Genomic DNA, 26,313 nt, shown 5'->3' with positions numbered 1-26,313 from the left:
ATAGCCTCGAAGAGATAACCTTATCGTGAAGCACGCATTCGAGAAAAGTGACTGGCAAGCAGGCAACGTCACTGTGGCCTTGAGATGAGTTAATGTCTTGTGGCTTCAGTGCTTAGTAGCATATGACGCCCCATCGTCCATGGGAAGGTTGACACATCCCATCAGTCGATGCCGCGGATGTGCGAAAGCCAACAGGCACTGTTCATTTGTAGACACCAAGACACGCTGTTCAGGTTGGATCCGGCCAGTGGAGCTATGGATGAGAACGTTATTAATAGTAAAAAACAAGGAAAACGGCGATTTAAAGAACCAAGGAAGTAAGCACCGGTAAGTGAACGGAAAGTATCGCGACAATGTCGTTTACTTGGACAGCCCGTTGTAGACGCGAGTGCGGAAATTGGGAATAAATACATCGCCTTGAGACTGAGTCGCGTCAACAAGATTATCATCACAATACGTACATTCTTGAACATACAATCTAGGCCAAGATTATCCGAAACCAAAGCTACGAAGGGGCGTGCCAAACGAAGCTGGTAGCTGCCACATGACTGGTAAAGGCAAATTATTATTTCAGTTCGGCAACTGCTGAGACAAGGCAGGAAATAGAGAGTGGATCTTGCGGAGGCGTCAACAGGCGCTTCAAGTGCCCAGCAGTAGTGGTCCCGATATACCTGCAGCAGAGCAGAGGATGCCTATATTGGCAAATCTGGTAAAAGTGGGAGCTAACATCGAGTACCCTCCCAGTGTATTAGTATGAAGATAACTGAACTCAAAGCAGAGTTAACGCAGAACGATGTAGTATAGACGTTAACAGCGTCGCCCGCTGTGCACCGTAGTGATCATGACGGTCCTGGACTATGATACGAGTGGTCCATGGACCGTCACGGTTGAACACGTGGATAGGGCTCGATCGTGTGAACGGGGTAGTTTGGCAAAAAAACAACGAAGGACCCCTGTCCGAAATCCCCTACGCCAGAGTTCGTTTGCAAGCAAATTTTGTTGGTTTGAAAACACAGCTCAACGCTGCTTTATACCGTAGAATTAGTCTTTAACAGCATTGGATAAATCTTTGTCGAAGAGGTGAGCAGTCGTCGTCTCCGAAAAGCCCCTTGTTCTCATTCTCCCATCAGGCGTCGCAAAAACGATGGAAAGCCCTGAATCTCAATTCAACCAATCTCCCGGAGCTCTATCAACACATTTACCAGACGACGACACTCTAGTAGACCTTAATCAACCTAATAATTTGGTCAGTATCTTTTTTTGCTTTATATTCCGTTATAATATTTACCAGGATAACGCCACTCTTTATATTCCATTATAATCCCTTACAGGACTCTCTACATCTTTCAACCGATTCAAATCCGAATTCTCGAAGAGTAACGCGTTCCCAAACAACAGGTCGTCCAACCGTTCGTTGGGGAAAGCACGGCAGAGGTGACCCCCCAGACACGCCATATAGAGGATCTAGTGCTTCTCTCAAACGATCCTTCGACGCGCGAGCAGTCGACGACGAAACCGACGTCGAGGCAGATCAAGACCCAACTTACGTGCCATCGAAGCTTCTCAAGATGGAACCTACCGTGTTGATCCCGGAATCGTCTCCCGGTTCAATGGTTGAGGATACCCCTCAGTTAAAGGAAGTCACGCCTCCATTCGAACCCAGTGGCACCCCAATGCCCGGGGAATATACTTTCCTTGACGCTTCCTCTTCCTCATTTACTTCTGAACGTCGTGGACCGAGGATACGCACGGCCCCCCCTATTCCCGTTCCGAACCTGACAAAAAAGAGTCGCGGTCGCCGCGTCCCTACCGCCGGCGACGATGCCGCAGTAGAAGGAGAAGCAGCTGAGGGACGTAAGGGACGCGTTTATGTCTGCAAAGTGGAAGACTGCGGCAAGTGCTTCAGCCGTGGAGAGCATCTCAAACGGCACATCCGATCTATTCATACACATGAAAAACGTGAGCCTCTTTGTTGCATCATCGCATCTCCGGACTTTGTTAATAATATCCGTCACGATCAGCATTTGACTGCCCTCACCCCACGTGCGACAAACGTTTCAACCGGAATGATAATTTGCTTCAACATCTACGTGTCCACAAGGGTGACAATTCTTCTCAGACCTCCGTCGATTCCGTACATCCGGCTACTACTGCAGAGTCTGCTCCTGATGACGGCAGTCCCTCTGCAGCGGCTCAGCGCGCCTCTTCATCTAAGACGAGCAGCACCCGCAGAACAGTCCGCCCAGCACGTAAGACTAAATCGGCTGCGTCCACCCCACCGATCCATCCGGCACGTCTTGCTGCTTCACGAGCGGCGAGCCGAAGCGCTCCTCTTACTCTTCCACGCACCTACTCTCTTCCTCCGCTTACCTCTTTAACATCTTCCTATCACGGCCCGGCTGCCGCTGGCTTCATGAACAATACCAACATCGCAGTCTCCTCCCTCCGGACTGTAATGGGTGAGGAGGCTGAGGAGACAGATCACGAACAGGAGGAAACAGAAGTTTCTGAGGATGAAGGTCACCATCGTCAGACAACACACAGTCTCAGCGACCTCCGCTCGATGTACAACTTTCGCAACGCTTTCAGTTCCGCCCCCCTGGTGCCTAGGAAAGACATGGCACGCGGTAACAGTGCACCTGCTGATGAACACCTAGATAGCACACCTGTCTCTGCAGGACCTGGACCATCTTCCAGTCCTTCGCCTTCATCCATGTCTCGTGAAGGTTCTGACGAAGCCCACAAGTCAACTCCGCATTCTCCGCCAACCGCGCAGCCTAAATCCAATGACAACTGTTGATATTCCCGCATCCTCGTCCAATGAATCGTCGCCGTGGATAACGTTGATTGCCTTATATGTTGACCATTCTCATCGGTCGTTGTCTTGTATGTGTCTTTCATGTCGCCTGTCTCTCATTGATGCTTTGCGTTTACAAAATTGATTTAATATTGATCTCGTATTCCTTTATCCTCTTTGTCGTTAAAACTTGTCTTCGCGTTTTTGTCCGCGTTCGATTGAACCAGTTCTTGATTTCCTCTTCTATGCCCTCTGGATCTGCTTAGCTTCACACACTTAGTTATCTGGTCTCTATAGCCCTAATTGCGGGTACGGTTCGCATCGCCTGCCCTGTCTTGGTCATGTTCTTCTTGCGATACCTGGATAGTTGTAGTACAAATTGTTTGGACAACGCTATAGTTTGGATACAGGATGACCAGGTAATCCATCATGAGTACATTGATTACAAGAGATAAATGCATATGCACGAGTATCGAGGCAAATTGAACGTGATATTGATATTGTATAGTTCCATAGTATCGCATATATATGCTTCCGATCGCGAATGATCAAATAGTGACTGTTTCAGACAAGTGATCGTACTTCAAGCCCATGCAATGATATCCTGCTCTGTAGGGCCAGCGGGAACATCGGACGCGGCGAGGTTACACTGGTGGAATGCGCGAACTTGATCGGGCTTGAAAGCACCGACGACGGTGTGAAGCAAACCACGGTTGTGGAACAAGACGAGATCACGTTCCTTCCAATCGTGTGGATACACCAACTAAGCAATTATATCAGTTCACATAGAGAAAAAGCAAGCAAAAATAATACCCCGGGGGCAATACCGGGCCGCTGCATTGAGTGCAGAAGTTCGCGAACCTTCCCAAGGTCCTTGATATGTTCTCCATCGGGGTATAAAGCACCCTCACGGGAAGCGCCAAGCGGTAAGGGTTTCACGATAAGTTCTTGAGCACCGCAAGGATGCACTTGGAAGTGTAGTTCGCCTGTGACAGGGTTCTTCCAAAGCTAAGCGTGCTCAGCTTTTTTAAACTCATGTCCGCGGAATGGAAGTAGGACGTACAATAGGCAGCGTTTTAATTTTCGATTGCTCCCACTCTGGAAGTTCGCTCAGCGGCAATTCTAGACCTTCGTTCACAATTCCTAGACCATCCGACTTCGCACGGGCAGGTGCCATCCAGACGTAAGGGTGGGGTGCGTACCGAACAGAAGTCCGAACGGCAAGGCTCTTCAACTCAGGCGGCAAGATCTGAAACATCTTCTTTCCTGACACGAAAGCTGTGGTCCCGAGAGGCACAGATAGGATCTCCCCGGATGGATCATCGTCGTCGCTGTACCTGACAGTCTGCCTATCACCCCCAGGCACAGTGATGCCATAGAGGGTAGTCGCACGAGGTGGATTGTAATCGTACAGCGCAGCATCTATGTGCCAGCGATAGAATCTGGTGATACCCAGGGCCTCGTTTTCAGGAGAGACACGGGTCTTGTGGAAGGTCGTATGCGAGGGGTGCTTGAGAGCAGCGGATTCGAGGCCTTCATGGTTGTAAACCATCCCGTTACCGATGAGTTGGACTTGAGGCACCCGGGGAATCGTCTTAAGGTCTGGATGAAGGATAGACTTCTTGGTTGACTGCGTCTTGTTGTTGCCATGACCATATGATTCTGCCTCAGGATCAAAAGCCTATCTGAACATGAGAACTGCGTTGAAAGCTATGTCAATGAATATTCGCCTACCTTCGTTAGAGCATACTGTTGTTCCGGTGTCAGTGCAGCATCTCTAAATAGCAGAATTCCATGCTGTGAAGCACATAAGTTGAGTGCATTACACCGGGTGAAGATCCGGGACCTACAGTGTACAAAGCTGTCTCGATCTCCTTGAATTGCTCAGGAGTTAGTTCGCCAGGCTTCACGCCCTTGACTTCCCGACCAAAATCGGGGTCAAAATCAGTACGACTGGCGGTGGCGGGGAGGGCGATTGGTGCTAGTTCGATAGCCATGTTGTGCTCAAAATCAGATATGAGAATGCAAAGTCAAGTCGAGCAGAAAGAGTTGGAATCATGGTTGATCCGGCCTTATCTTCATTACAAACATGTCGCCGGCCCGAACCGGTGCCGAACGTGTAGTATTAGGAGCGGGACCAAAAGTAGGGACGAGTGTATACATTCAAACCTGCGGGAGGGCCTGGGCAACCAAGGATTTATGTAATATGATATGTCCAGATGGACAAATTGGGATATATATAGAGTTATTTCTCGTCACAGCCTTGTCACGGGCGGCGCGTCACGGCAGGCGCATGCGGACCAGCTACGCCCGTCAAGTTGCCGTTAAGAACTATAATATCGGTTTGCCCCGGGCCTAGGCAAGTACGAAAGGAAGTTGACCAGTTGCTCACGCTTGCTTAGTTCACTTTGTCACTTGCAGTCATGGAAGAACTAGGAGTTAGACAGAGGAAGAAAGCAGCTACTGAGTTCACAAATGGTCACGATGTGCGCACTTGACAGTTGTTCTGGTCACTGATACGCTAATGACTGGCACCAACCATGCAGACGGGCAGTGAAACCAAGTCCGGCCCAGCATTTCCAAAAGTGTATATATTATTAGCCGCCCTGTTGGCTTTGGCACTTTACAATGTCTGTATAAAATGCTTTCAGAGTCGGTGGATTCTACTTACCCATTGCTAGTTTCTGGCTCTAGTGAAGAGCCCGCTTCTCGGTGCACCTACCAGACATCTACCAGGAGTTCGAACGCATTATGTCCCCACCTTCACCGCAGACGAAGCAAAACGAGACGCAGTGGTAGAGGCCTTCAAAGTACGAAAGCATGTATTTTCTCAGCATTTCGTGGACTGACACCTGACCTTAGCATGCGTGGCTTGCATACGGTAATAGCGCAGTTCATATAGTTACGGGTCAAACAACTGATTTCAGTAGAAAGAGACGCTATGGGTGATGACGAGTACCATCCGATCGCGCATACTGGCTCGAATCTAACTAAAGCGGGGGGTATCGGGTATACTGTGGTAGATTCTATCGACACGATCATTATTATGGGGCTGGAGGATGAGTACCAGCGTGCAAGGGCATGGGTGGCAGACAAGCTCTCATTCGAACGGGATGGTAATTTCAATACCTTTGAGGTGAGTAGAAAATACTTTCATAGCATAGTGGCGACTTGATGTGTTTTCGATCATCAGACAACAATCAGAGTCCTAGGAGGCTTACTGTCGGCATACCATTTGTCTGGGGATGACCCTGTGTTTCTCGAGAAGGCTCAGGAGCTCGGTAGCCGCATTCTGCCCGTTTTTGAGACAGAGTCTGGTCTTCCATTATCACTAATCAATCTGGCGCTTCGAGAAGGTGTGCCAGATAGGGATAATGGTGGGTTGATCAGTACGGCCGAAGCTTCAACATTACAACTCGAGTTCCGCTATCTGGCGTACCTTACCGATGAGGATACGTATTGGGAAAAGGCTGAAAATGTGAGTATTTTACTTGAGGTTCTGCACTAGATTCTACATTGTCTCAGGTAATGGCTGTCCTGAGGGCGAGTGCAATGACGAGCGGGCTAGTCCCCATCTTTGTTGAGTAGGTCTTGAATTCATAAAATCGCCAAGCATACAGCTCATATGCCAGCTCGAAAATGGGTCGCTACCAAACTTCGCCGATCCGACTCGGATCTCGCGGGGATTCTTACTACGAATATCTACTGTGAGTTGACATAATGTCAAGTTTAACGCTGCTCTCATCTTTGAGTCACAGGAAACAATACTTGCAAACTGTAAGTATAGTATACAGGAAAGGTCGACGTTGGAAAGTCTGATAATTCCCTTAGAACCAAACGGAGCTTGTATATCGCGAGGTATAGGTATTTGACAGTCTGGTCCATACATCATTCATTATATGTTTTAGATGTATGACACTGCGATGACAGGTATCCAAACACACCTGGTAAAACGAGGGCTTTCCAGCCAGCTTCTCTACATCGCTGAACTTAACCCAGAGCGGACTCAAAATGGGGAACTGTTGGCTATATCTCATTCTTCGATGATAATTGCCCTAACGTGATCAATAGCGGATGGCGTTTAACGCCCAAGCAAGATCATCTCGTGTGCTTCCTTGGCGGTTCCCTCATGCTCGGTGCCACGACGTCCGGTGCCCTTACTCACAATGTCTCGATTCCACCGTCAACCGACGAACTCACCAACCAAGGCAAACGTGATTGGCTTACAGGAGTGGAACTCATTGACACATGTATGGCCACACATGACACCCAAACGTATGTTTTGATGTGCTTCGGTAGTGTTTACATGTCCACTGAACATGGCGGTCAGCGGCCTGGCCCCTGAAATTGCGCACTTCCGTATTCTGGGCGATGGGATGGATGGTTCAATGGTTCCTGCGGACTGGTACATCAAAGGCGCGCGGTATGTTGACTCACTTGTCACTCGAACTGCACATTGACTTGCTTGTGAATTACCAGCCCTAACGCCCCTCCTCCTTTTGATGCCCGATATATCCTCCGGTACGTTTTTTTCTGTTCCGCCGTTCACTTATAAAGGAATCAACTTGTACTGCAGCCCGGAAACTGTTGAATCCATTTTCATTGCCTTTAGGCTCACCGGTGATCCCAAGTATCGCGATTACGGCTGGGCGATATTTCAGGCCATCGAAAAGCATTGCCGTATCCCAACAGGTGGGTATGCGAGTGTGATAAACGTGGATCAAGTTCCCGTGGAGTATGACGATAAAATGGAGACTTTCTTGATGGTGTGTGACTCCGTCCTTCCCACATGATCATAGCTGACTCAGTTTTCTCAGAGCGAAACATTAAAGTATCTGTATCTACTATTTGCGGATTCAAGTGTACTTCCTCTCAACGGTGAGTCCCCGTTCAATTGACAAGACGTAGCTCATGTATCACATTGTTTCACAGACTATGTCTTCAACACGGAGGTAAGTCTGAAACATACATCTGTCATTCCGCATATACTCATATTTGGACAGGCGCATCCTCTGCCTGTATTTAATCCAACTATACGCACCGGCTTTTCCTAATTCTTCGCGCTGTACCATGGTCAGATTAATATTATTAGCAGGCTGGTGTATCTAGCTTTCATAGGCTTATCAGCTGCATCGAAACATACTGGGACAATTTCGGCTTTACCATTTTCAGCACTTGATAACCTTCGGCGCCCCCGAAACAGCAGCATCCAATAGCAATCAATTATATTGATACTCCAAGTCTAAATAAACCGCCTGGTCCATTAAGTAGAATTATAACAAGGACCAAGACGATACGACGTGTAGCTCGAAGATATAGCGTGAGTTCGTAATGAATGGATTAGGAATGAACTAAGTCATAATGGGTGTGGTGTGGTGTGGTGTGGTGTGATACTGATCAAATATCAACCACAATAGCATAATCTAAAGCGTCAAAGCAGCAGCCTGAGCGTATGACAGGCCCTTGCAGGTGGGTGATTCAGGGGCGAGGGAGATGAATTCCCAGGGCTCATTGATCTCAATGTCATGTCCAAAGTCATCAAGAGCAATGACTGAACGGACAGGCGGGAGGACTTCGAAGTCAGCATCTATGCACAACTTCGAGTCAGAATTATGACGGACGAAATGTAGCAACACTGTACCTTGCGCCTTGGACCGTCTCTTGGTCTTGAACGTCACAAAATCCGCAAGTGCCATCTTGGAGAAACCAGACTTGTTCCTCAGCACTGGTGCGACATTGACAGGACGCCCCGATCCAATGAGGATACGAGAATCAAGCTCGTTGCCTTCCCAGAGTTCCAAGCTAGCCTTCTTAGCAGCTCGGCTGACATGCCCCTCCTTGAGGGCCGGTGCTGGCGCTCCAGCAACCGTTCTCTCCTTGCGCTCCTTCACTTGTGCGTACTCCCGCCGCTCCTTGGTCTGGTGCCTAGCGCGCTCATAGGCACGCTGGTCCTTCGCACCGACTTCGGTGAGACGATTGGTTACCGTCTCATGCGGTTGTTCTGGGGATTTCTCGGAGGATGTGGTAGACATGTAGAAGGGTTGAAGGACAATGTCTCACTTATATAGATAGGTGGAAGCGATATCCCACGGTGACGGCGGTGGCAGAAGCATTGCCTTTGATCCTTAAGGGCCAAGATATGTCAGAACCGCGGCTACTGGTTTGAAGCGGAAGTAACAGTAGCTGAGATTGGCCCACGGCTTTTACCAATGACGAACGTTGTCATGCATGTCATGACCAGCACTCCACGAAGATAACGCAAAATAGGAAATTCATTAGGAAACTCCGATAATATCGTATCACGTGATTAATCTTATGTGAGTGTATAGATGCGGCCATCCACACTGCACAGCCATGGCGATGTGATTTCAGGCTTATGATAGAGTTTGTATGTTATATTTTACTCTTCCCGCATGACTGGTCTATCTAGTTTGCCGATTGGACAAACGTTCTCATTCGGGACTGCAACTACAATCACAACTCTTCCGAACCCAAAGGCAGCTTGTCATCTCGAGATTCTCAAACCCGGTTTCTGATGTCAACCCTGGTCCCTCTACAGGATGTTGCGGTCGCAGCATAAGCTTTTGCAGCTAGACATTGTAATTGGGCATTTTCCTGCAGCAAACGTGGCTAATTATTATCGTGTGAGGGCCAAGGAAAATTTTAAAATCTGGTGATCGTATATCTGTCTACTATTGCACAAACGATGACAGATGGTTGTTGCCATCGGCTTCGTAACCTTGTATACATTACAAGAACTTGAGGCGTTGCTGCAACACCGAATTACCTATCTCTTTCAAAAGTGCCACCGTTCATCCTCCGCATAGTACGCAGCTGTCTGGGCTCGTCCATTTTTCTCCAGCACAGGTCTTCTCGGGAACGGTCTTGTACTCGCAGACGCCTGCGAAGATTTTTTGGTCAGACCGGGGCCTCAACATACGTGTTTCTTTCCGCATCATCAGCCACGGACTCGGAGCCATCATGTTCGGTAGCAAAATGGCCCATCATGATTCATGATGGTCTTCCCCAAGATCGTACTCCTGAGCCTGGACAAAGAGTGGAAGAACTATCCACCCACGATTACATGGATGTACACATCTGGGCTTCAATAAGCAGATCATTGTTTGTTCGAAAAATATGTACGACTCCGACTCACAAGGCCTTTTCATCCACAAGCCCGGTCGTGCTTCGATGGAGACATCATCTTTACACTGCGATCGTCTTTCGTGCACCTTTTTCGGCGTGTAGCTCCTGTTTGTTCTTGGAATAAGATCGCCTGAATTTGACATGAGTGGGCATCTTTTGTTGTAAATACAGTGGTGGTTTAATGTGACCAATTTGTAGCCAGACACGATGGATTTCCAGGTCCTTTCTCCAGTAAAAATGGATATTGGCTCAGAACCAACAGACTCGAATCTTGACTGCGCCAGCAGTGATAAATATTACGATGTAGTGAGGACAGCAGTAGATGTGTAGGTAACTATACTATGATATACCATTTTATACGCCCTCTTTTTTGGGGGGATACTAGTAGTAGATGTTCAGGTAACCATATGTACCATTTTGTGGATGCACCCTCTTTCTGGGATGCGCTATAGCTAAGTGAAGAACAGAAGGTTAGCAACGTGCCCCTCCCAATTATGCAGGGAAATAGGAATAGAAAACAGAATGGAGATTGGTGTACTCAATAAACCAAACAACAGACGAAGGAAGATGCTGAAATAGATCTGCAATTAAGAAGAGACCGAGGCCGCGTCGGCATGGGGGAGATCAAGGGTTTTCTCATCAGCACTATGAGTATCGGGATTTGGTTCTTTAATGTGTAAGGTTTGTTGTTGCGCGAGGGTTGGTTGGTCGTGTTTATCACCAGCGGCGCTGGATCGGTGTGCATCTGTACCGTTGCCAAATGCCGTCCAGTCCATGAAGTGACGCCGTACTTCAATGTAGTCGTTTGCATATTCACCGATCTGGGCTCTTATTAGATCAATATAAAAGCAAGAGTATAATGAGGCTTACCTCGACTTCGTCAAGACCGAGTTCTTCACCCTCAGCCGTTGTGCGTAGGTGGAGGCCAGGGATGGAATCAACGCACTTGACGATGATAGCAGTAACAACGAATGTGTATGAACACACCGCGCAAATATAGGCGACTTGGATGTAAAGTTGTTTCCAATTGTGGTCGACCCACCCACCAGTAACATCCAGGTTGACGCCATCCAGGGCGATAATGGAACGGGAAGCGAAAAAGGCGTTCATCAAGAGACCCAAGATCCCGCCGACAGCGTGCTCGGCAAAAAGATCGAGTGCATCATCCACACGAATAAGAGATTTAACTCAAGCTCGGTCAATAAGTGCACTCCCGAGCAATCCAATAGTCTCACCTTTAGTTGCATAATTACATACAGCGCCGGTGATTATGCCCATGATGACTGCCGCCCAGGGATGGATGAATCCTGAAGCAGGCGTGGCTGCTACGAGACCTGCAATAGTTCCAGAGCAAAACCCGACCATAGTATACTTGCGCTCCAAACGATAGTCGAGGAGGCACCAAACAATACCGCCAAATGCGGCAGCAAGCATAGAGTTCCACACCGCCATGATGGCGCGCAAATTCGCTCCAAAAGCACTACCACCATTAAAACCGAGCCATCCAAACCAGAGCATGAATGTACCCAGGTTAACCATGGAAACATTGTGCGGTCTGAAGTTTTGGAGTTCCTTCTCCTGCCTGCGGCCAAGTACCCAGGAATAGGCAAGTCCTCCTATCCCGCTTCCGATCTCCACAGGGCCTCCACCTTTTAGGATGAAAAAGATGTTAGAGAGAACATATGGCAGTAAATATAATTAATTAACCTGCATAATCGAAAACGCCGTACTTAAAGGCCCATCCGTTTATGTTCCACGGCCAGCAAGCGAGGGGGCAATAAACCAAGGTCATCCACAAAAACGTGATAATCATAGCCGGGAGAACCCGTCCACGCTCGGCGATCCCACCCATCAGGATTCCTACTGTGACGCATGCGAATTCCATCTGATAGAATGAGTACAACAGGTCAGGAATTAATGGGGAACCTGGTGACGGGTCGCCAAGAACACCTATGAGACCAAAGTTGGCAAGGTTGCCTATGAATCCATTGGTGGCAGTTGGGGAAAAGGCCAAGGAGTAACCCCAGAAGTACCACTGAAAGATACAGACTGCATTGCTGGCAGACACTGCCCAGATAAGAGACAAAGCGGACTTTCTTCTTGACAATCCGGAATATAGAAAGGCTGATATAACACCGTAAGTGAGCGGATGGGAAATGCGATGTGAGAGAAAATTCCGAACCAATTCCTGGTATCATAAAGAATACCATGGCACCTGCGATAATTATGAAAGAGATATCTCCATGGTCGAACCTGTGGTATGCAATGAGAATACTGCAACGGCAGAAGTGCTATTGGCTCACTGAGTGGTAGTATCTCCTGTAGCGCAAGATAATCGGCATTAATGTTGTACTCTGGTCACTATGACGGTTGTGGAACTCACTCTTCTTCAAAGTAGCACCCAACACTTCCCAGATGCTTTCTCTGAGAACCATCACGTCGAACATGGTCTGGCAAGGAGATATGTTTAGTGCTGGCTATTCAGGCAGTCACGTCCAAGTCTGTTCAACCCAGTAACAAGTTGACCGTCGCTGGATGCTGGAGCTTTAAGGCCTGACATGCGCGTTAACGTTAACCTTGAATGAAATTTCATTGGTCGGATAACAATGGTACTTGGCACAAGTTTGGATAAGAACAAGCTTTGGCTTTAACCACTGGGCGCAACTATTTTGACGTACTCCGACCCTGTCGTGTCTGCCGCGGTTGTGACGCGGGCCCGTGCCGTGACATGCACAGCTTCAGTTGACGCCACTAGTCCCCGAGTTGTCCGAAAGCTTATTTGCAGCTCCATCGAAGTCTTCACTACGGTCCAGTCCTAACTCCCTACTCTTGTCGTCACTCAGATTTCCAATGGGTGAACGACAACACATATTCGTCATCGCTCGCGTCCGTACGGCGGGTTCAGGATCTACCAAGTACCGCTGCGTGGCAGCATATCATGTCATGCAATGTCAAGGGGCAATAGCGCTGTGCTGTCTTCTTCGCTTTCTTGCCACGATGAAACATGGGAGTAATAAGGAAGTAATAGAGTCAGAAACAAGCGCTCTGCATGACAAGTACTGCAGTAACGAGGATCTACCGGCTGTCTGTTGCCCGTTCATTACTTTCCTCATGGCTATGTGCTGGAGCACAAAGTTTATCGTTCCTGGCAACTCAAATGTTGGGTATAGCCAATATTCTCCCCTCGATGAGAATATCGGAAACGATAGTGCAGGTTTGCACCTTGTTATAAATGTAGACGACAATTGAGTCTGTTCAGCAGACAATCAACAAGATATTACTGTGATTGACCTCACCTCGGTGAGGTCGCCGACATATTGCTTCGTTCACGTTACAAGGACGACAAGCAATCGTGAGGACGAAGCTATCCCATCTCCACGTATGCCGCTCTCTGCGCGCCAATATCTGCATGCGTATACGGAGGGTGATTTACACGACAATGGCCATGTCACAAAACTTGACAACGTGAAGCTCATAAACCTGGACACTCTGATATCGGTTTGGCCAAAGGAATACAAGAGGACTGAAATTCCTCAAGATTGTGCTTCTTCGGGATCTGAGGCCTTTGACTTCACGATCAGCGAGCAAGTCAGAAAGCTTGTCGGGATGCCTCTGTTACAATCAGTCGCACCAGAACTAACGATGAAATCGAATGCGCAAATTCCAACCATTACCATTACACAGGATACCCATGACACGTATGACATCGAACAGATGTATGAACTCTGGCAGGCAGGGAAAACGTTTCAAGTTTATGGCGGCTTGCAGGGATTATTGCCATTTCCTCACAACGGAATGCCATTATTGCACAGTGTTGTCGCGAAGAAGTTGAGCGACAAGAACGGCGTGCTGTCACTTGCGGAGATAGCCGTACGAAACGATCAGGTTGAAGAAATCTTGAACATCCATGGGAACAAAATGAGAATACTAGATCTCTCCCGTAATTCCTACCTCACAGCGCAGATCGTCCCAAGGATTTTGCAGCTTGCTCCACACTTGAACAAATTAATAGCTCTAGGTTGTCCTTTGATAGAAAATGATGACGTTTATAAGCTCCTGCGATACAACGGGCATCTTTTTCGCTCACTCGATACCTTATTACATCCCTCTCTTTTGCAGCCTCTAGCCCTCACGTGTGAAAACGCGCCCTACCCCATTGCCTTCTCCTACATACAAGCCTCAGGCACGCATAGCCATCCGGTTGCATGCACACTGCCATTGTTCCAGTCATCTGTCATCATCCACGCTATCCTCGATCTCGTAGCATTGTTCCAGCCAACTGTCATCACCCACGCTACCTTAGATGTAGCATCTGGCCCCAAAGATTCCCCATGGCAACTTGATCTCCTGGAGCACGTATCCACTGTCACTCCTGCCACTTTGTTCTCTGGGCTCCGCCAAGCACATAGCGAGAATAGAGAGGTCGCGTGTATTCCGCAGTATTCACTGCGAGGTCTCCAAGGAGAAGGCTGGGTGTTTGCGTTACATACGCCACCGATAGACAGCTCTGGGAATGAAAGAGATCGATGCCATACGTATGCATTTGTACGTTTCAAACCTCCCAAGCAAGTCGGAAAAGGAGAGATGGCTGGTCCTGATCTCAACGTCAACGTAGAAGATGCTGAGATCCATACATTTCGGTCATGGCTCGACCAGCTTGAACTAGAGGACAGACCTGCTGCACCTGCTGAGTTGGTCCAAGAACTTGACCACCGCCTTTCGGATCTTCAGCTGGACGTCGATTACGGATTGAAACCAATGCTGGAAGATGATCTTCTTGCTTTTGTGGAGAGCATACGGAGATCGCAATGAAGTGCAGGATATCCGCACGACCACAGCCACAATAACGAGCTATCGTTTAGCTGTAGTGCCTCGAAGTTAGTTTTAATGATGTTGTCCAATAGTTATTAATAATTACCATACGTGCACTTGTGCATATACACCACACAACTACTACTAATCCTGGAGACAATGCGATCATGATTCCACATCAGCTCGCCCTGCAACCGCCCAATTTTTGCACACACTCCGGTGAATCTCGTGCCCGCTTGGATGTTCACGAGATCTTGAATGCCCCCCTGAACTCCTTTGCGCAGGTCTAGAGGAACAACCGGTAACTGGAAACGGTCTGTGACCCACAATCAATGATCTGACAATAATTGCGTCGATTTTGCATGAATTCTGCCTGCCGACTCGGAGACCGCAAATATTCAGGAGGATGTGTTGCTTACTACCGCCACAGATCATACAGTCATGACTCCCGCTGCTGCGGTGTAGCCAAATGGCGAGTACGCATCAGCTATGGCTGCTGTGCCATGGCTAGTTACTTGGACCTTCCACTGTCCCATGGAATTGAGCACACAGTGCTGGTTCCTCCCATGCGCTGTCGATCGGTGCTCACAAACCCAGCGTGTCCTAGCCGAACAGCCGAAACATATGTCAGATACTTAGACCATATGAAAGAGGGATAACTTGAATATAGGGCAGTCTTCCTCTTATATATATTCTGGCTGTAGGAGAGACAAGGCTTTGCCGACGTAGAGTGCTTCTGAGTGCATGCTAGAAAATTTGAAATGGTATTTCACGGTCACGTGCCACCACAGCAAGCGTCAAACGTAATCACACCATCCTCTGTCGAGACAGTCCAGTGTCTACTACTATGGAGTCCTTCATGGATAAACCTCGTGGATATATCTCCTACTGAAGCTGACCACTGTAGGGAAATCGCTTCCCAATTTCGACCCACCATATGTTCAACATTCATCATCTACTACAGCAGCAGAACCACGGGCCATTATAAAGCATGTAAATGCACCGCAATCAACATAATCGCCAGCAAGAACTCACCGGCCCACTGATTTTGACAAAGTACAACTTGAAATACTCCCCGAGCCACACGCATCAAGCGTAGGCTCCATATAGGGTAGGGTACTCCAACTTGTGCGTGCAACTTGAAAAATCAGCATGTCACCTACGTGCAAGGGGAAAGATTGGTCGACGACTGCGGTATCGCAGACAGACAGACAGACAGGCGCCTGGTACACCCGCTGAGGGTGGCGGGTAACACCGATCTGTTTGTTTGATATATTCACTTTTTCTACCTCTGTTCAAATGTCGTATTTCAAATGATTTCATGAAACAGGAGGAAAGTTTTGGAGCGCTTTGATCACTACCTCAAATCTATGCCGCTGGATCAACGCGCCAACATTCGTTGGTTTGTGCTTTCGCGTTGATATCTACTTCACCATGGCTAGTACACAGGTTATCGAGGTACTTTTGAATGTAACCGTGGTCTGCCTACTCCTCTAGGTGTTAAACCTTTGTTTCCCGGCGGGTATGTAGTAGTCCAATATTTCAGACCTCAAGTACTGCCTGCGGCGCTATGAAGTATAATTCAACCACAGGAATGACAGGACCATCCTTTGATGCTCAATGGACCCTGTTGGGCTTTGCATCTGCTCATGTTAAAACTTTTGTGATTGTTCACACTGTTTGTTGCCCGCTAGAGTTTCAATTTCTACTTCATCTTACATCAAGTTACATATGGCTTTTAACGACAGCCAACGTCCCACTGCGCACAACTGTCAGAGCTGTACTCAATTTCAATCATGACTCATTCAATTGACGCAACTCGAGTTTTTATGTTTACTTTTAGTGCCTGTGTCCGAATTCTGATTTCTGCTGCATGCAGCCAACGTCTCACACTCAAACTATCTTTCGTTTCAATACAGCTCCTTGAGCATCTGTTAATCATACATACCATGCACGTATACTTGGATGTTATTTTCGTAGGGCAAGATAGACAACATACTATACACAATACTACATATTGATACACAAAAAGGAATCTTCTATAAGCAGATAGAAACTCGTACAGAATGTCCTTTTACAAGACAAGCTGCGCAGCGGCAATCACTTGCAATAATTACTTTAGCAAAGACCGGTACGTCAAGCTTTCAAGAACAAGAAGTTTCGAACGAGTACAGTTACACTCTAACAATAAATAGAAAACAAGACATACCCAGCCCGAACAAGCAAATGCTGCCGAAATCTATAAAACAACAAACCGTGTAAAGTTGGGCAATACAACCGCGCTGAGCTGTGGCATCTGTCAGTGGCATTCACGCCAACTTGCCCTTGATATAGTCTATCAGGCAATTATAAACATATAAGCACACAACAAACTAAGCAATAACGCACCATTAATAACTTCGCCGCCCACGGCCTCTCAGCATGATGCGTAGTACGCTTGAAGTCTGATTACTAAGGGCATGACGAATGCCGTGACAGGGATTGCGATCATCCAAAATCTGTGCGCGTGCATACGTCAGCTCGAGTTTTGCGCGAGTTCGGGATACGGACAAGGCGTCGGAATGGTTATTGACACTCCACATAGATTTGAAATTCATTCCCTATGCAATACGTTAAACTCGGCGGGCTAAGTGAGGCGGGAAGAAACTCACAAAGTAACCCGTGAGTAATGTCAGCGGGAGGAATATGAGAGTTGCGAGAGTGAGGCGGCGCCTGACAGTCGACATCAACTCGAAGCATGCCGATGAAATAAAATGCACGCACATGATTACGTTCATCTCGTATGATTTCATCTGTCACTCACGTCAATCAGCACGAAAAAAATTTGAGATAAAGTAATTGCGCACATCGAACGTGTAGTTGATCAGGTTTTCTGTGATCCCTGCGAACATATCCATGCTTGTAAGGATATATTCCATATGATCGTGTACGTCCGCCTGCCACCGCATCTCAACTCAGCCAAAACTTATACAAGGGGTTGAAGACAGGTCATGACACACCAAGTATATTTTGCTCTTATGGGACATGAAACCCTTCACTTTCTCTCTGCTTTGCTCTTGAACCCACTTCTCAGCAGGCGAGAGAAGTGCAGCACACCGGTCCTCGTCGTACCGTCGTAGCCCACCAATAACCGTCTTGAGGGGCCCAAGAGTCCGCTTATGCAACATCAAATCACCGGAAAGAATGTGTACTGATTTCAGGGCTGTCAACACAAATAGACACGGACAAGGGGAATAATGCGCACGCCTTGTAACCACTTTCATATCCGGCTTCATCAACACATCGTATTCCAGCTGTAATATCTTCTCATGGAATGCATCCACCACCTCAAGTGCAGAGTCCACGATGAGGTCGAGCAGGCTTTGAACGAGTAGACTGGGGTCTGCAGATGTACGCAGCCCCGTGTCAGGCTGTCGGAGACGCGCCATGATGGAACCTGTGAAGTCGATGAAATTGGACGGCATAACAGAGATCACTGTGCCTGTGTCACACAGAGTCAGCTATTATTATTCGAAGCATATACGTCAAAAAATGCGCACAAATCGCGGTATATGCGTGGAAATAAAAGTATATAATACTAGTGACTCGATGGTCAACGTTGGCTCAAAATCGACATATATGCACTACAAAGCATCATACACGTAGCCCACCGGATGTGTCGCAGTCCGATCGGCATGAATTGATACATGACAAGACAAGTGTGCCGAGAAGGAAGGACAGAATGTGGCAGGAAATAAATGTAAAACCACACAATGATGACACAACTAGGCAAATGAGTCCAGCACTCACCATCTCTCAATAAGAAAATTGATATCGGGTGGATGCAAACGTTCACGCGGCCCGCCTTCTTTAGATCAGTGAGAGTCATCTGAGCTTTCTCCCGGCGTTTTCGGGACTGCGCAGGAAGGACATTGTAATAAGTATTGGTTTGGGACTATGTTGATTTAAAGAGAAAAGAGTAGAAAAGTACTGTCGACAAGAGTGCAAATCGAAATATGATGAATCACGTCGATGCAGGTCAGAGATAAAAACGAAAATACAACGAGAAAAAACGCAAAATGTGAGAGATACAACTCACCGCGCTGTCTTTCCGCGTAGCGGATGTTAGCGGGATTAAGCCATCCTCCCTGGCCCTTGCAACACTTTCCATGTCAGCTGTCACTGACGTTCTGCTCCTGATGGTGCTTCCAAGTCGCCAGGTTGCAGGCGCACTGCCGCCATACATCGTGCTACCTTCATCCCCAGCGTCTGCACGGACGCTGTCATCCTTGAAATACTCCTTGTGGTAGTCCCCTGGCGTCATTGGACCTGGCGAAAAGCTCCGTGGCGGGTCTTCGCCTTCTGGTGTGTAAGGGTTTGGAGATGAAGAGGAGGAAGTGAGTGTGTGAGATAAGACATGGATAAAGAGGTGTTGACTGTAGTAGTCCATTTTGGAGCGCGTATGTCCGTGTTTGTGCAGGACAACTTCGAGGGCGAGCGGGTGAAGGCCTACGCACGATTATTATCAACACCTCGCATGAAGAATCGTGGCCATTTACATACCATACTTCAGGGCAAGCGCACTCATCACATCCCAGCTGATGCCGCACACGTTTATCCACCTCACCTTCACCCATGGCTCCCTCTCCGAACTTCTCTTATCATTTAACATTTGTACAAAACGCTCATTATCCATATTTCCAAAGCTACTCCTCAAGGTACTATAGTCGGCGATTTGGATCTCGCAGCGCTCGCGAATGTGCGCATAATGCAGATCTGCGGACTGCCTGCGCGGGTCAACACCAGGTTCTGCACCGGCGAGACCGAAACCCAAAAGGATTGTTGTTTTCCGGTGTATGGAAATCACTTTGCGGACACATGCGCGGAAGCGATCTTTGGGTGTTTGAAAATAGAGGGCAGGAGCACGTTTTGGCCGCAGTGAGGCCGGAATTTTTGACGAAGATGCACGTCGCCAAGACTGAGGTACAGGCTCTTGGGAGGATCCATTAGAGGGTAGAGACGATTCGATATGGGCAGGGGATGCGGAACGTGGTGGTGGACTCAGCGATGGCACGAATTCGTCCTCAAGGTCAGGCGTCAAGCAACATCCAACAGAGTCCGTGAAACTGTTTTCGCGAGGCATGGCAAGCTGTAATCTTCGCCGGAATGAGGTTTTGGGTACCATTCCCCGGTATCTTCAAGGATGTAGTGTATGACACAGCAGGAGTGGGGGTAACTGGGCCCAAAGTGATAAGGGGCTGAACAGATGAACAGAAGACATTTGGAAGACGTCTGTAAAAGGATTCGAGCGCGTAAGTATGAAATAAGGATGCCTTGAGTTGCGCCCTGCCGCCAATAATTGAAGAACGTTGAATCCACATACTTACGTTTTGTGTACGTTACAAGCAAGTAACAGCGATTGAACGCAACGAGGGTGTACGATTCTTTCAATTGGACTGGGCGTGCATAAGCGTTTGAAAACTTGGCTGCAGTAAAAGGACCTACAGTGTTGCAATCCAAGGTATTTCTCAGCTGACGAAGTTGCACGTTTCTGGAGATGCGCGAAAAAGAGGTTAATTACAAAGGAGAACTTATCCTGAAATGATAAGATGTCGTGTTGGCGCTCGAGATAGCCGTGCAGAGGACGAGATAGGGCATTGACACCCCGTACATCATGATGGGGGCGTTGTCGGGGCCGAAACAGGCTCAGAGATGCCAATGAGAAGAAGAGAAGAGAAGGTACTAGTAGGCATTCGAAGTCCTTCTAGTATTAATCGATAATCCCCTGTCTAGTAGTATCATGTATGGCATTGATAAATGACAGCACAGGTGGAGCTCAGCTCGAGCTCAGGTGGGGCACAGACAGGAGAGTCACACGAATTGGTTCTCGCGGGATCAAACGTTCCGTCCTAATAGAATAGAATGGTCCCAGCTTGAGTGCGCGTTGCACTGTGACTGTGACTGTGACTATGTCATTTACTAGTCGTCTTCGTTTAATTCCTCAGACTCGCTTAGAACACAACCTTCGTATTCCACATTAGCTCACCCTGCGGCCGCCCAATCTTCACATGCACGCAGTGCACACTCCAGCAAGTCCATGCCCGTATGCAAGTTCACAAGGACTGGAATGCCCTCCTGAACATCTCTGCGCAAATATTCATCGTTCACGTGCGCGTCCAATCTGGGTGGACACTCACGAGCTATATGGCCACTCAGCACTCAGCATTCATCCCTTCCGAATCAATTACTCATACGAATCTTCCAAGCGGGAATGACTTCTTGTGCCAGAACCTCGGTGAACGAATCCAAGGCTAACAGTGGTGAATCGAAGGCACACAATGTGCCATAAGCAACATAACCAATCTACCTGCTTTTCTACAAACAACAAATGTCTCAACGACGCTTACCCAGACAGCATCAACCCACTCACGTGGTGTTATAGAACCCGACAAGCGGGACTGCGGTGGTCGCTGCCAGGCTCGATACTTGGATGAACATCCCCCCACAACCCTTCGGGTTCCCTTTTTAAAGAATCCAACCGCCTCAAAGCTTACTGTTACCGCGCTCCAGAAATTGGCATCCTGGCAAGTCCAACGACATTCCCTTCAATTGCTGAAATACTGCCTGCCCCGCGTTGTTATATACGACGTTGATGTGCCCAAAGGCATCCTTAGCCTATGCGAAGACAGATTTTACCTGCGCTTCGTTCGTCATATCTAGGGGTAGCACTAGGAGCTGAGTGGGCGGGTATTATTGAGCCGCGAGGTTATCAAGGACGGATGGCTTGCGCAGAGTAGCGACAGCCATCTCGCCGTTATGCAAGACCTCTTCCACCATCGCCCTGCTGAATCCAGAGGAAGAACCTGTAACTACGATTGGCAGTCAGTAACCCGCACGACGAGCAGTTGCATGCACAAAGTCACTTAGCCAAATTCGAGGAGTGGATTGTGCCATGACGATTCTGCTCGCGTTGCTCGTTGAAAGCCATTCCACATAATATAGCCTGAACTCCCAAGCTCCGTGACAATCTGCTGTAGAGTCTATAATTGTTTACCTCTATCAGAGGGCTGATGTATCTGTACAGAAGCATGATATGCGGAGAACCGCAATCAACGACATCCGGAGCAGAAGCTCTCGTAGGAGCGATACTCGGACCCAGGAATATTTAAGTCAAGATTGATTCGAACTTTGCAAATTCATGCCACACTAGTCCTGTCGGGACTATCATTCTATAATTGTTTATCAGAGGGTTGAAACGCTGATATATCCGAACAGAAGCACCGTGACATATGGAGAACCGCAATCAGCACCCCTTAGTGCGGAAGCTCTCATACTCGGCCCAAGGAATAGAGTCGAGATATGATATGCATTCATGAGCAAATGTGATACAACTCCAGATCAGGCTTAGGTCGGAGCTGCAAGCAGACGGGGAGGCAATTGCCGTTGTGAACGGTCGAATATATCCTGCCTGCAATCTGGAATGACCATGTATTTGTCTTCTATCAATTTGAGGACATGGGTAACGCCCAGGTGTCTGGCACATTCATGCAAGTAGTCGGTTGGAGGAAAGAATATGTAAAGAGTGTAGGTTCCCTCTATTTTGGAAAAATTTGCTACTCAACATAAGCAGCATTCATTCACGGTTCATGCCCATCCATCGTTCCGTGGTTGCGCAGCGGCTCGCCCAGAACATATGCTTACTTGTATGCCCTCTGTAGAGTCACAAATCATGGTGGACCAGGGGCCCCAAGGGCAAGAGTCACGCACCAAGGGCCTATCGGCCCTTTCCATAGCTTAGTCGGCGTGTAGACTAGGTCTCGAGCATGTTGTCGCGTAGCTTCACCTCATTCCAGCTTGGTTGCTCTGTCTCTGGGCTGCGAGCCCTTCGGCCTGCTCCAATGGTTCCAGAGTTTCCCTTAGACCAAGAGGTTATCCTAGTCATCGATGTGGTCATCTTCTCAGAAACGGCCTTGCACTCGGAGACACCTGTGCAGATTATCTGGTTAAAGTGGAGACTACAGCATACATGCTGCTTTCCGCACCACCCGAGCCACAAAATTGGCGTGTCTCAAGTTGGTAGTAAAATGGCCTATGATCTTCCGCAAGATCGTACTCTTGAGCCTGGACAAAGACTGGGAGTACTCTCCGCTGACAGTTGCTGCTACGTGCAAATCTGGGACTTCAATAAGCGAGTCATTGCTCGCTCAGAAAACCAGATATGATCCCGACTCACCAGACCTTCTGATCTGCAAGGCAGGTTCGGTAATTCACTTGCACTTCAATAGAGACATTATTTTCCCGGATCCTGCTTACACTGACCGTCTGCCGCACTCCTTTTTCCAACGCAGGGCTTCTGTTTATTCTTGGAACAACTTGAAGATCGGCTTACTTTGACATGGGTAGGTGTTTGATTTGCGGATACAGCGATGGTTTAATAGGACGAATTTGTAGGCGGACACATGCGCGATCGATATCAGGTCGCTTTTCCTGTCCAGATGGATGTTTAACCCAGACCTGGCAGACTAATATTGGCTGCCCTAGGTGACAATATCTGCAGGGACTTGTAAGTAGTCAAGACTGGCGTCCGCTTGACCGTCACGCCAAAAGGCAGTGATACTGGAAGCTTGTCTTTCAATATCCCGGACAGTATTTGTGTAGATTGTGGGAACTCTGGTACCAAGGGGCTTACAGTACCTGGTAGTAGATGTGTAGGTGTATCATCATGCAAATGAAATTCCCTGTGCTTCGGACACGCAATAGGCAAGAAGATTAGCAGCATCATATGCTCCTTCCAAAAATTAGGCTGGGGGATAGGAATGGAACAGAAAGCGAACTTGAAGACCAGCACGTGCAGGACATAGTCAGCGATCGAGAAACGACGGACGAAAGAAGATATAGGTCCATGAACACTTAGGTTAGGGCTAGTTAGCTAGCATGTCGTCACTAGTCCATAAAGTCACTCTAGCCTGAGTATTACTTTGATATAGAATTAAGTGTGGCAAGGTAATACCGGACCTCAACTTTGTCAAGGGGGCTTCAAGCCATCGAGGGACAATCAGATTGTTTCTTTTAGACGTTGCTCACGAACGGCTATTCCTCGACTTACTTCGGGCTGATACTTATTATTTATGGCTCGTGGCAGCCTAAGCTGTTCTATTCCTTTATCGAAGGTCTGGATGAAGAAATGTTCCTTCGATGCGTGTGCCCCCTCATCTCTTGTAAGCCCGTCAGAGTAACATGGATGATCCAGGAACTAGCTCCACCATATTGACGTATTCATTGGAGTGCCGGAGATGAATATCGATGAATGCCCTCAGGGAGGCGCTGCTGGGAAATAGTATGCTTGTCCTCAATCCCTGTAATCACAATCAAATCGATTACAGAATACGACGACAAGAATACTATATCTTTCATCTCAACGTATCGCGACGTAGTTACATATGACGTGTATTCAGGCATTTGAAAATGATTGGGTTATCGTCATGATCGAACGTACACTTGTCAACATGGCATTTACCTAAATTATGAATCATACAGTTGAGCTTCCCGTCAGTAGTCCATGCATCTCTCGATCTACTTTTTGAGCAGAGCAGGTGCCGCCAAACCAGCGGAAAGACCTTTGTCACCAGCATAAACTCCGTCTTGAATCTCGCCCCTGACAAATGATCAACAAAGTTCTTTTCAGTGCAAAACAAACACTCACTCAATGCGCAACAATGCATTATATTTTGCGACACGCTCGCTACGAGCGGGCGCACCGGTCTTGATCTGACCGGTTCCAAGAGCAACGACCAAGTCAGCAATGATGGTGTTCTCCGTCTCACCAGAGCGGTGTGACACCATAACTCCCCAGCCATCAGACTGAGCAAGTTGTGCACTAAAACATCGTCAGCCAAGGTTCATACGCACGCTCATGGTAGCAGTAACGTACGCCTGGATAGATTCCGAGATGGTACCAATTTGGTTGATCTAAGTAGTGCCAGTGTCAAACGACATGACTGCCTGGAAAATGACGAACACCAACCTTCAAGAGGAGACCATTGCATGCCTTCTTCTCAATGGCCGTCTTGATGCGAAGAGGGTTGGTAACAGTCAAGTCATCACCAACAATCTGGACTGAGCTATTCTTGGTGAAGTGAGTCCATGCCTCCCAATCGTCTTGGTCGAAAGGATCTTCGATGGAGACGATGGGGTAATTCTTGACGTAGCTGAGGTAGAGGTCTGCGAGCTCAGTGCCTGAGATCCACTTTTGAGGGTCAGAGTTGGGGTTCTTGAAGTCAAGGTCATATTTGCCGTCCTTGTAGAACTCGGATGAAGCAACATCAAGAGCAATCTTGATCTTGCCTTCGTATCCGGCCTTGCTAATAGCCTCCGTGAGGAGCTCCAGAGACTCCTCAGCTCCCGAGACATTGGGAGCAAATCCACCTTCATCACCGACGTTGACGGCTGAAGCACATAATTCAGCCCCAAGCAGGACATCAGCATATATTACTTACCATCAATACCATATTTTGCGCTGATGACCTTCTTCAGCGTGTGGTAGGTCTCGGTACCGATTTTCATCGCTTCAGTGAACGAAGTAGCACCGGTAGGAAGGAGCATAAACTCCTGGAATGCCAGCTTGTTGCCTGCATGCGAACCACCGTTGATGACGTTGAACGCAGGACAAGGCATAATATAGGGGGGCTTGACACCAGCCAGCTCAGCGAGATGCTGGTATACAGGAATACCTTTCTCAGCAGCACCAGCCTCCACAGCGGCAATAGAAACGCCAAGAATAGCGTTGGCACCGAGCTTGCCCTTGTTAGGAGTGCCATCAAGCTTGATCAGAAGGTCATCTATCTCCTTCTGCTGAGTGACCTTAAGGCCAGACTTGATCAGTTCTGGACCAAGAACAGTGTTCACGTTGTTGACAGCCTTGGAGACACCTGAGTGATGTTCAGTGGACGTGACTAGTACTCATGAAACGGGATATATACCCTTTCCCACATAGTTGGCCTTGTCGCCATCGCGAAGCTCGACAGCTTCGTGGACACCAGTGGATGCACCAGAGGGGACGGCAGCACGGAAACGACCTAAGAAATACGTGTAAGAGCGGAACCCAAAGTTAGATCGCGTTCGATCTCGTACCTTTGTCAGTGTAAAGGTCGACCTCAACGGTGGGGTTGCCACGAGAGTCAAAGATCTGCAAGCATTCGAGTCATGTTTGCAGTGGAGACATGCCTGACTTACCTGGCGAGCGTGGACTTTGGTAACAGACATGAAGGACAAAAGTCAAGATGGGGCGATTCGGTGAAATCTCAGTCGAAGGTTTATAGATAATCAGCTTCTGTGCTTTCCCACGCAGTCCTCGTACCAGATTTCGGTCATTTTCACAAATCCGGCTGATACGTTAGAGCTAGTGTCCTTACAAGCGTGGCTACCAATGCTATGATGAACGTTGGGATTGTGACAGGCCTGTTATAGATTGGCTCTCTAGATCTTTACAGAAACCATGTTACCATTCAACTGACGTTATTTAGTAAGGTCGGACCCCGAAGACTATGTTGGAGAAAGGTACGAAGCTTTGATCAATATTC

At 48.0% G+C, this 26,313-nt stretch overlaps 9 protein-coding genes across 9 annotated transcripts; 3 read left to right on the top strand and 6 right to left on the bottom strand.

The window, feature by feature from the left end:
• The first annotated feature begins 965 nt into the window (after positions 1-965).
• Positions 966-3,254, top strand: F5147DRAFT_640449 (uncharacterized protein). Its single transcript, XM_041433029.1, has 4 exons — positions 966-1,080; positions 1,131-1,246; positions 1,332-1,959; positions 2,022-3,254. The coding sequence occupies exons 2-4, from the start codon at positions 1,145-1,147 to the stop codon at positions 2,798-2,800; spliced, it is 1,509 nt and encodes a 502-aa protein (XP_041289353.1). The 5' UTR covers positions 966-1,080; positions 1,131-1,144; the 3' UTR covers positions 2,801-3,254.
• Positions 3,255-4,979, bottom strand: F5147DRAFT_711343 (Clavaminate synthase-like protein). Its single transcript, XM_041438318.1, has 5 exons — positions 4,648-4,979; positions 4,532-4,594; positions 3,861-4,478; positions 3,611-3,805; positions 3,255-3,560 (listed from the first exon to the last, which is right to left on the bottom strand). Exons 1-5 carry the CDS (start codon positions 4,792-4,794, stop codon positions 3,381-3,383), a joined length of 1,203 nt encoding a protein of 400 aa, XP_041289352.1. The 5' UTR covers positions 4,795-4,979; the 3' UTR covers positions 3,255-3,380.
• Positions 4,980-5,133: 154 nt separating this feature from the next.
• On the top strand, positions 5,134-7,998 carry F5147DRAFT_711336 (glycoside hydrolase family 47 protein). Its single transcript, XM_041438317.1, has 18 exons — positions 5,134-5,283; positions 5,344-5,427; positions 5,479-5,607; positions 5,660-5,678; positions 5,728-5,933; positions 5,991-6,275; positions 6,323-6,381; positions 6,430-6,504; positions 6,556-6,574; positions 6,629-6,655; positions 6,706-6,818; positions 6,869-7,072; positions 7,128-7,220; positions 7,277-7,318; positions 7,374-7,563; positions 7,615-7,675; positions 7,730-7,749; positions 7,801-7,998. Exons 1-18 carry the CDS (start codon positions 5,221-5,223, stop codon positions 7,849-7,851), a joined length of 1,740 nt encoding a protein of 579 aa, XP_041289351.1. The 5' UTR covers positions 5,134-5,220; the 3' UTR covers positions 7,852-7,998.
• Positions 7,999-9,044, bottom strand: F5147DRAFT_711332 (uncharacterized protein). The gene is made up of 2 exons (XM_041438316.1): positions 8,439-9,044; positions 7,999-8,384 (listed from the first exon to the last, which is right to left on the bottom strand). Exons 1-2 carry the CDS (start codon positions 8,827-8,829, stop codon positions 8,221-8,223), a joined length of 555 nt encoding a protein of 184 aa, XP_041289350.1. The 5' UTR covers positions 8,830-9,044; the 3' UTR covers positions 7,999-8,220.
• A 1,486-nt stretch (positions 9,045-10,530) lies between these two features.
• On the bottom strand, positions 10,531-12,611 carry F5147DRAFT_754684 (ammonium transporter AmtB-like domain-containing protein; the record flags this gene model as incomplete). Its single annotated transcript, XM_041440298.1, has 8 exons — positions 12,327-12,611; positions 12,247-12,262; positions 12,126-12,196; positions 11,651-12,067; positions 11,179-11,592; positions 10,814-11,130; positions 10,695-10,764; positions 10,531-10,610 (listed from the first exon to the last, which is right to left on the bottom strand). The coding sequence occupies exons 1-8, from the start codon at positions 12,388-12,390 to the stop codon at positions 10,531-10,533; spliced, it is 1,449 nt and encodes a 482-aa protein (XP_041289349.1). The 5' UTR covers positions 12,391-12,611.
• Position 12,612: 1 nt separating this feature from the next.
• On the top strand, positions 12,613-14,892 carry F5147DRAFT_617225 (uncharacterized protein). Its single transcript, XM_041432555.1, has 2 exons — positions 12,613-13,157; positions 13,203-14,892. The coding sequence occupies exons 1-2, from the start codon at positions 12,794-12,796 to the stop codon at positions 14,753-14,755; spliced, it is 1,917 nt and encodes a 638-aa protein (XP_041289348.1). The 5' UTR covers positions 12,613-12,793; the 3' UTR covers positions 14,756-14,892.
• A 2,279-nt stretch (positions 14,893-17,171) lies between these two features.
• On the bottom strand, positions 17,172-19,877 carry F5147DRAFT_582524 (uncharacterized protein; the record flags this gene model as incomplete). The annotated part of the gene is made up of 10 exons (XM_041431658.1): positions 17,172-17,253; positions 17,306-17,355; positions 17,407-17,467; positions 17,519-17,547; positions 17,602-17,691; positions 17,755-17,945; positions 18,000-18,236; positions 18,545-18,650; positions 18,834-19,243; positions 19,298-19,877. The coding sequence occupies 10 exons, from the start codon at positions 19,875-19,877 to the stop codon at positions 17,172-17,174; spliced, it is 1,836 nt and encodes a 611-aa protein (XP_041289347.1).
• Positions 19,878-21,484: 1,607 nt separating this feature from the next.
• F5147DRAFT_839330 (uncharacterized protein) lies at positions 21,485-21,773 on the bottom strand (the record flags this gene model as incomplete). The annotated part of the gene is made up of 2 exons (XM_041444209.1): positions 21,658-21,773; positions 21,485-21,603 (listed from the first exon to the last, which is right to left on the bottom strand). Exons 1-2 carry the CDS (start codon positions 21,686-21,688, stop codon positions 21,485-21,487), a joined length of 150 nt encoding a protein of 49 aa, XP_041289346.1. The 5' UTR covers positions 21,689-21,773.
• Positions 21,774-24,083: 2,310 nt separating this feature from the next.
• F5147DRAFT_711300 (enolase) lies at positions 24,084-26,019 on the bottom strand. The gene is given in 9 exon segments (XM_041438315.1): positions 24,084-24,157; positions 24,168-24,389; positions 24,438-24,611; positions 24,666-24,703; positions 24,759-25,180; positions 25,231-25,662; positions 25,714-25,809; positions 25,865-25,919; positions 25,967-26,019. The coding sequence occupies 8 exon segments, from the start codon at positions 25,994-25,996 to the stop codon at positions 24,308-24,310; spliced, it is 1,329 nt and encodes a 442-aa protein (XP_041289345.1). The 5' UTR covers positions 25,997-26,019; the 3' UTR covers positions 24,084-24,157; positions 24,168-24,307.
• Between the last annotated feature and the right edge of the window lie 294 nt (positions 26,020-26,313).

Source organism: Suillus discolor (assembly GCF_016758755.1).
Source record: "Suillus discolor strain FC423 chromosome Unknown F5147scaffold_56, whole genome shotgun sequence".
In the NCBI taxonomy this organism is placed as follows: domain Eukaryota; kingdom Fungi; phylum Basidiomycota; class Agaricomycetes; order Boletales; family Suillaceae; genus Suillus; species Suillus discolor.
This window is presented reverse-complemented; position numbering and strand designations above follow the sequence as displayed.

Excerpts from the sequence above, each read along its gene's own strand:
- F5147DRAFT_640449 (XM_041433029.1), top strand. The coding sequence starts at position 1,145 with ATGGAAAGCCCTGAATCTCAATTCAACCAATCTCCCGGAGCTCTATCA. Across the intron at positions 1,247-1,331 it reads TTAATCAACCTAATAATTTG|GACTCTCTACATCTTTCAAC; the intron begins GTCAGTATCTTT and ends AATCCCTTACAG. Across the intron at positions 1,960-2,021 it reads TATTCATACACATGAAAAAC|CATTTGACTGCCCTCACCCC; the intron begins GTGAGCCTCTTT and ends CGTCACGATCAG.
- F5147DRAFT_711343 (XM_041438318.1), bottom strand. The coding sequence starts at position 4,794 with ATGGCTATCGAACTAGCACCAATCGCCCTCCCCGCCACCGCCAGTCGT. Across the intron at positions 3,806-3,860 it reads AAATTAAAACGCTGCCTATT|CTTTGGAAGAACCCTGTCAC; the intron begins GTACGTCCTACT and ends GAGCACGCTTAG. Across the intron at positions 3,561-3,610 it reads GGCCCGGTATTGCCCCCGGG|TTGGTGTATCCACACGATTG; the intron begins GTATTATTTTTG and ends ATAATTGCTTAG.
- F5147DRAFT_711336 (XM_041438317.1), top strand. The coding sequence starts at position 5,221 with ATGGAAGAACTAGGAGTTAGACAGAGGAAGAAAGCAGCTACTGAGTTC. Across the intron at positions 5,428-5,478 it reads TGGCTTTGGCACTTTACAAT|TTTCTGGCTCTAGTGAAGAG; the intron begins GTCTGTATAAAA and ends ACCCATTGCTAG. Across the intron at positions 7,750-7,800 it reads ACTATGTCTTCAACACGGAG|GCGCATCCTCTGCCTGTATT; the intron begins GTAAGTCTGAAA and ends ATATTTGGACAG.
- F5147DRAFT_711332 (XM_041438316.1), bottom strand. The coding sequence starts at position 8,829 with ATGTCTACCACATCCTCCGAGAAATCCCCAGAACAACCGCATGAGACG. Across the intron at positions 8,385-8,438 it reads GAGACGGTCCAAGGCGCAAG|ATGCTGACTTCGAAGTCCTC; the intron begins GTACAGTGTTGC and ends AGTTGTGCATAG.
- F5147DRAFT_617225 (XM_041432555.1), top strand. The coding sequence starts at position 12,794 with ATGGGTGAACGACAACACATATTCGTCATCGCTCGCGTCCGTACGGCG. Across the intron at positions 13,158-13,202 it reads TATCGGAAACGATAGTGCAG|CAGACAATCAACAAGATATT; the intron begins GTTTGCACCTTG and ends GAGTCTGTTCAG.
- F5147DRAFT_711300 (XM_041438315.1), bottom strand. The coding sequence starts at position 25,996 with ATGTCTGTTACCAAAGTCCACGCTCGCCAG. Across the intron at positions 25,181-25,230 it reads CGCAAAATATGGTATTGATG|CCGTCAACGTCGGTGATGAA; the intron begins GTAAGTAATATA and ends TATGTGCTTCAG. Across the intron at positions 24,704-24,758 it reads GCAATGGTCTCCTCTTGAAG|ATCAACCAAATTGGTACCAT; the intron begins GTTGGTGTTCGT and ends GGCACTACTTAG.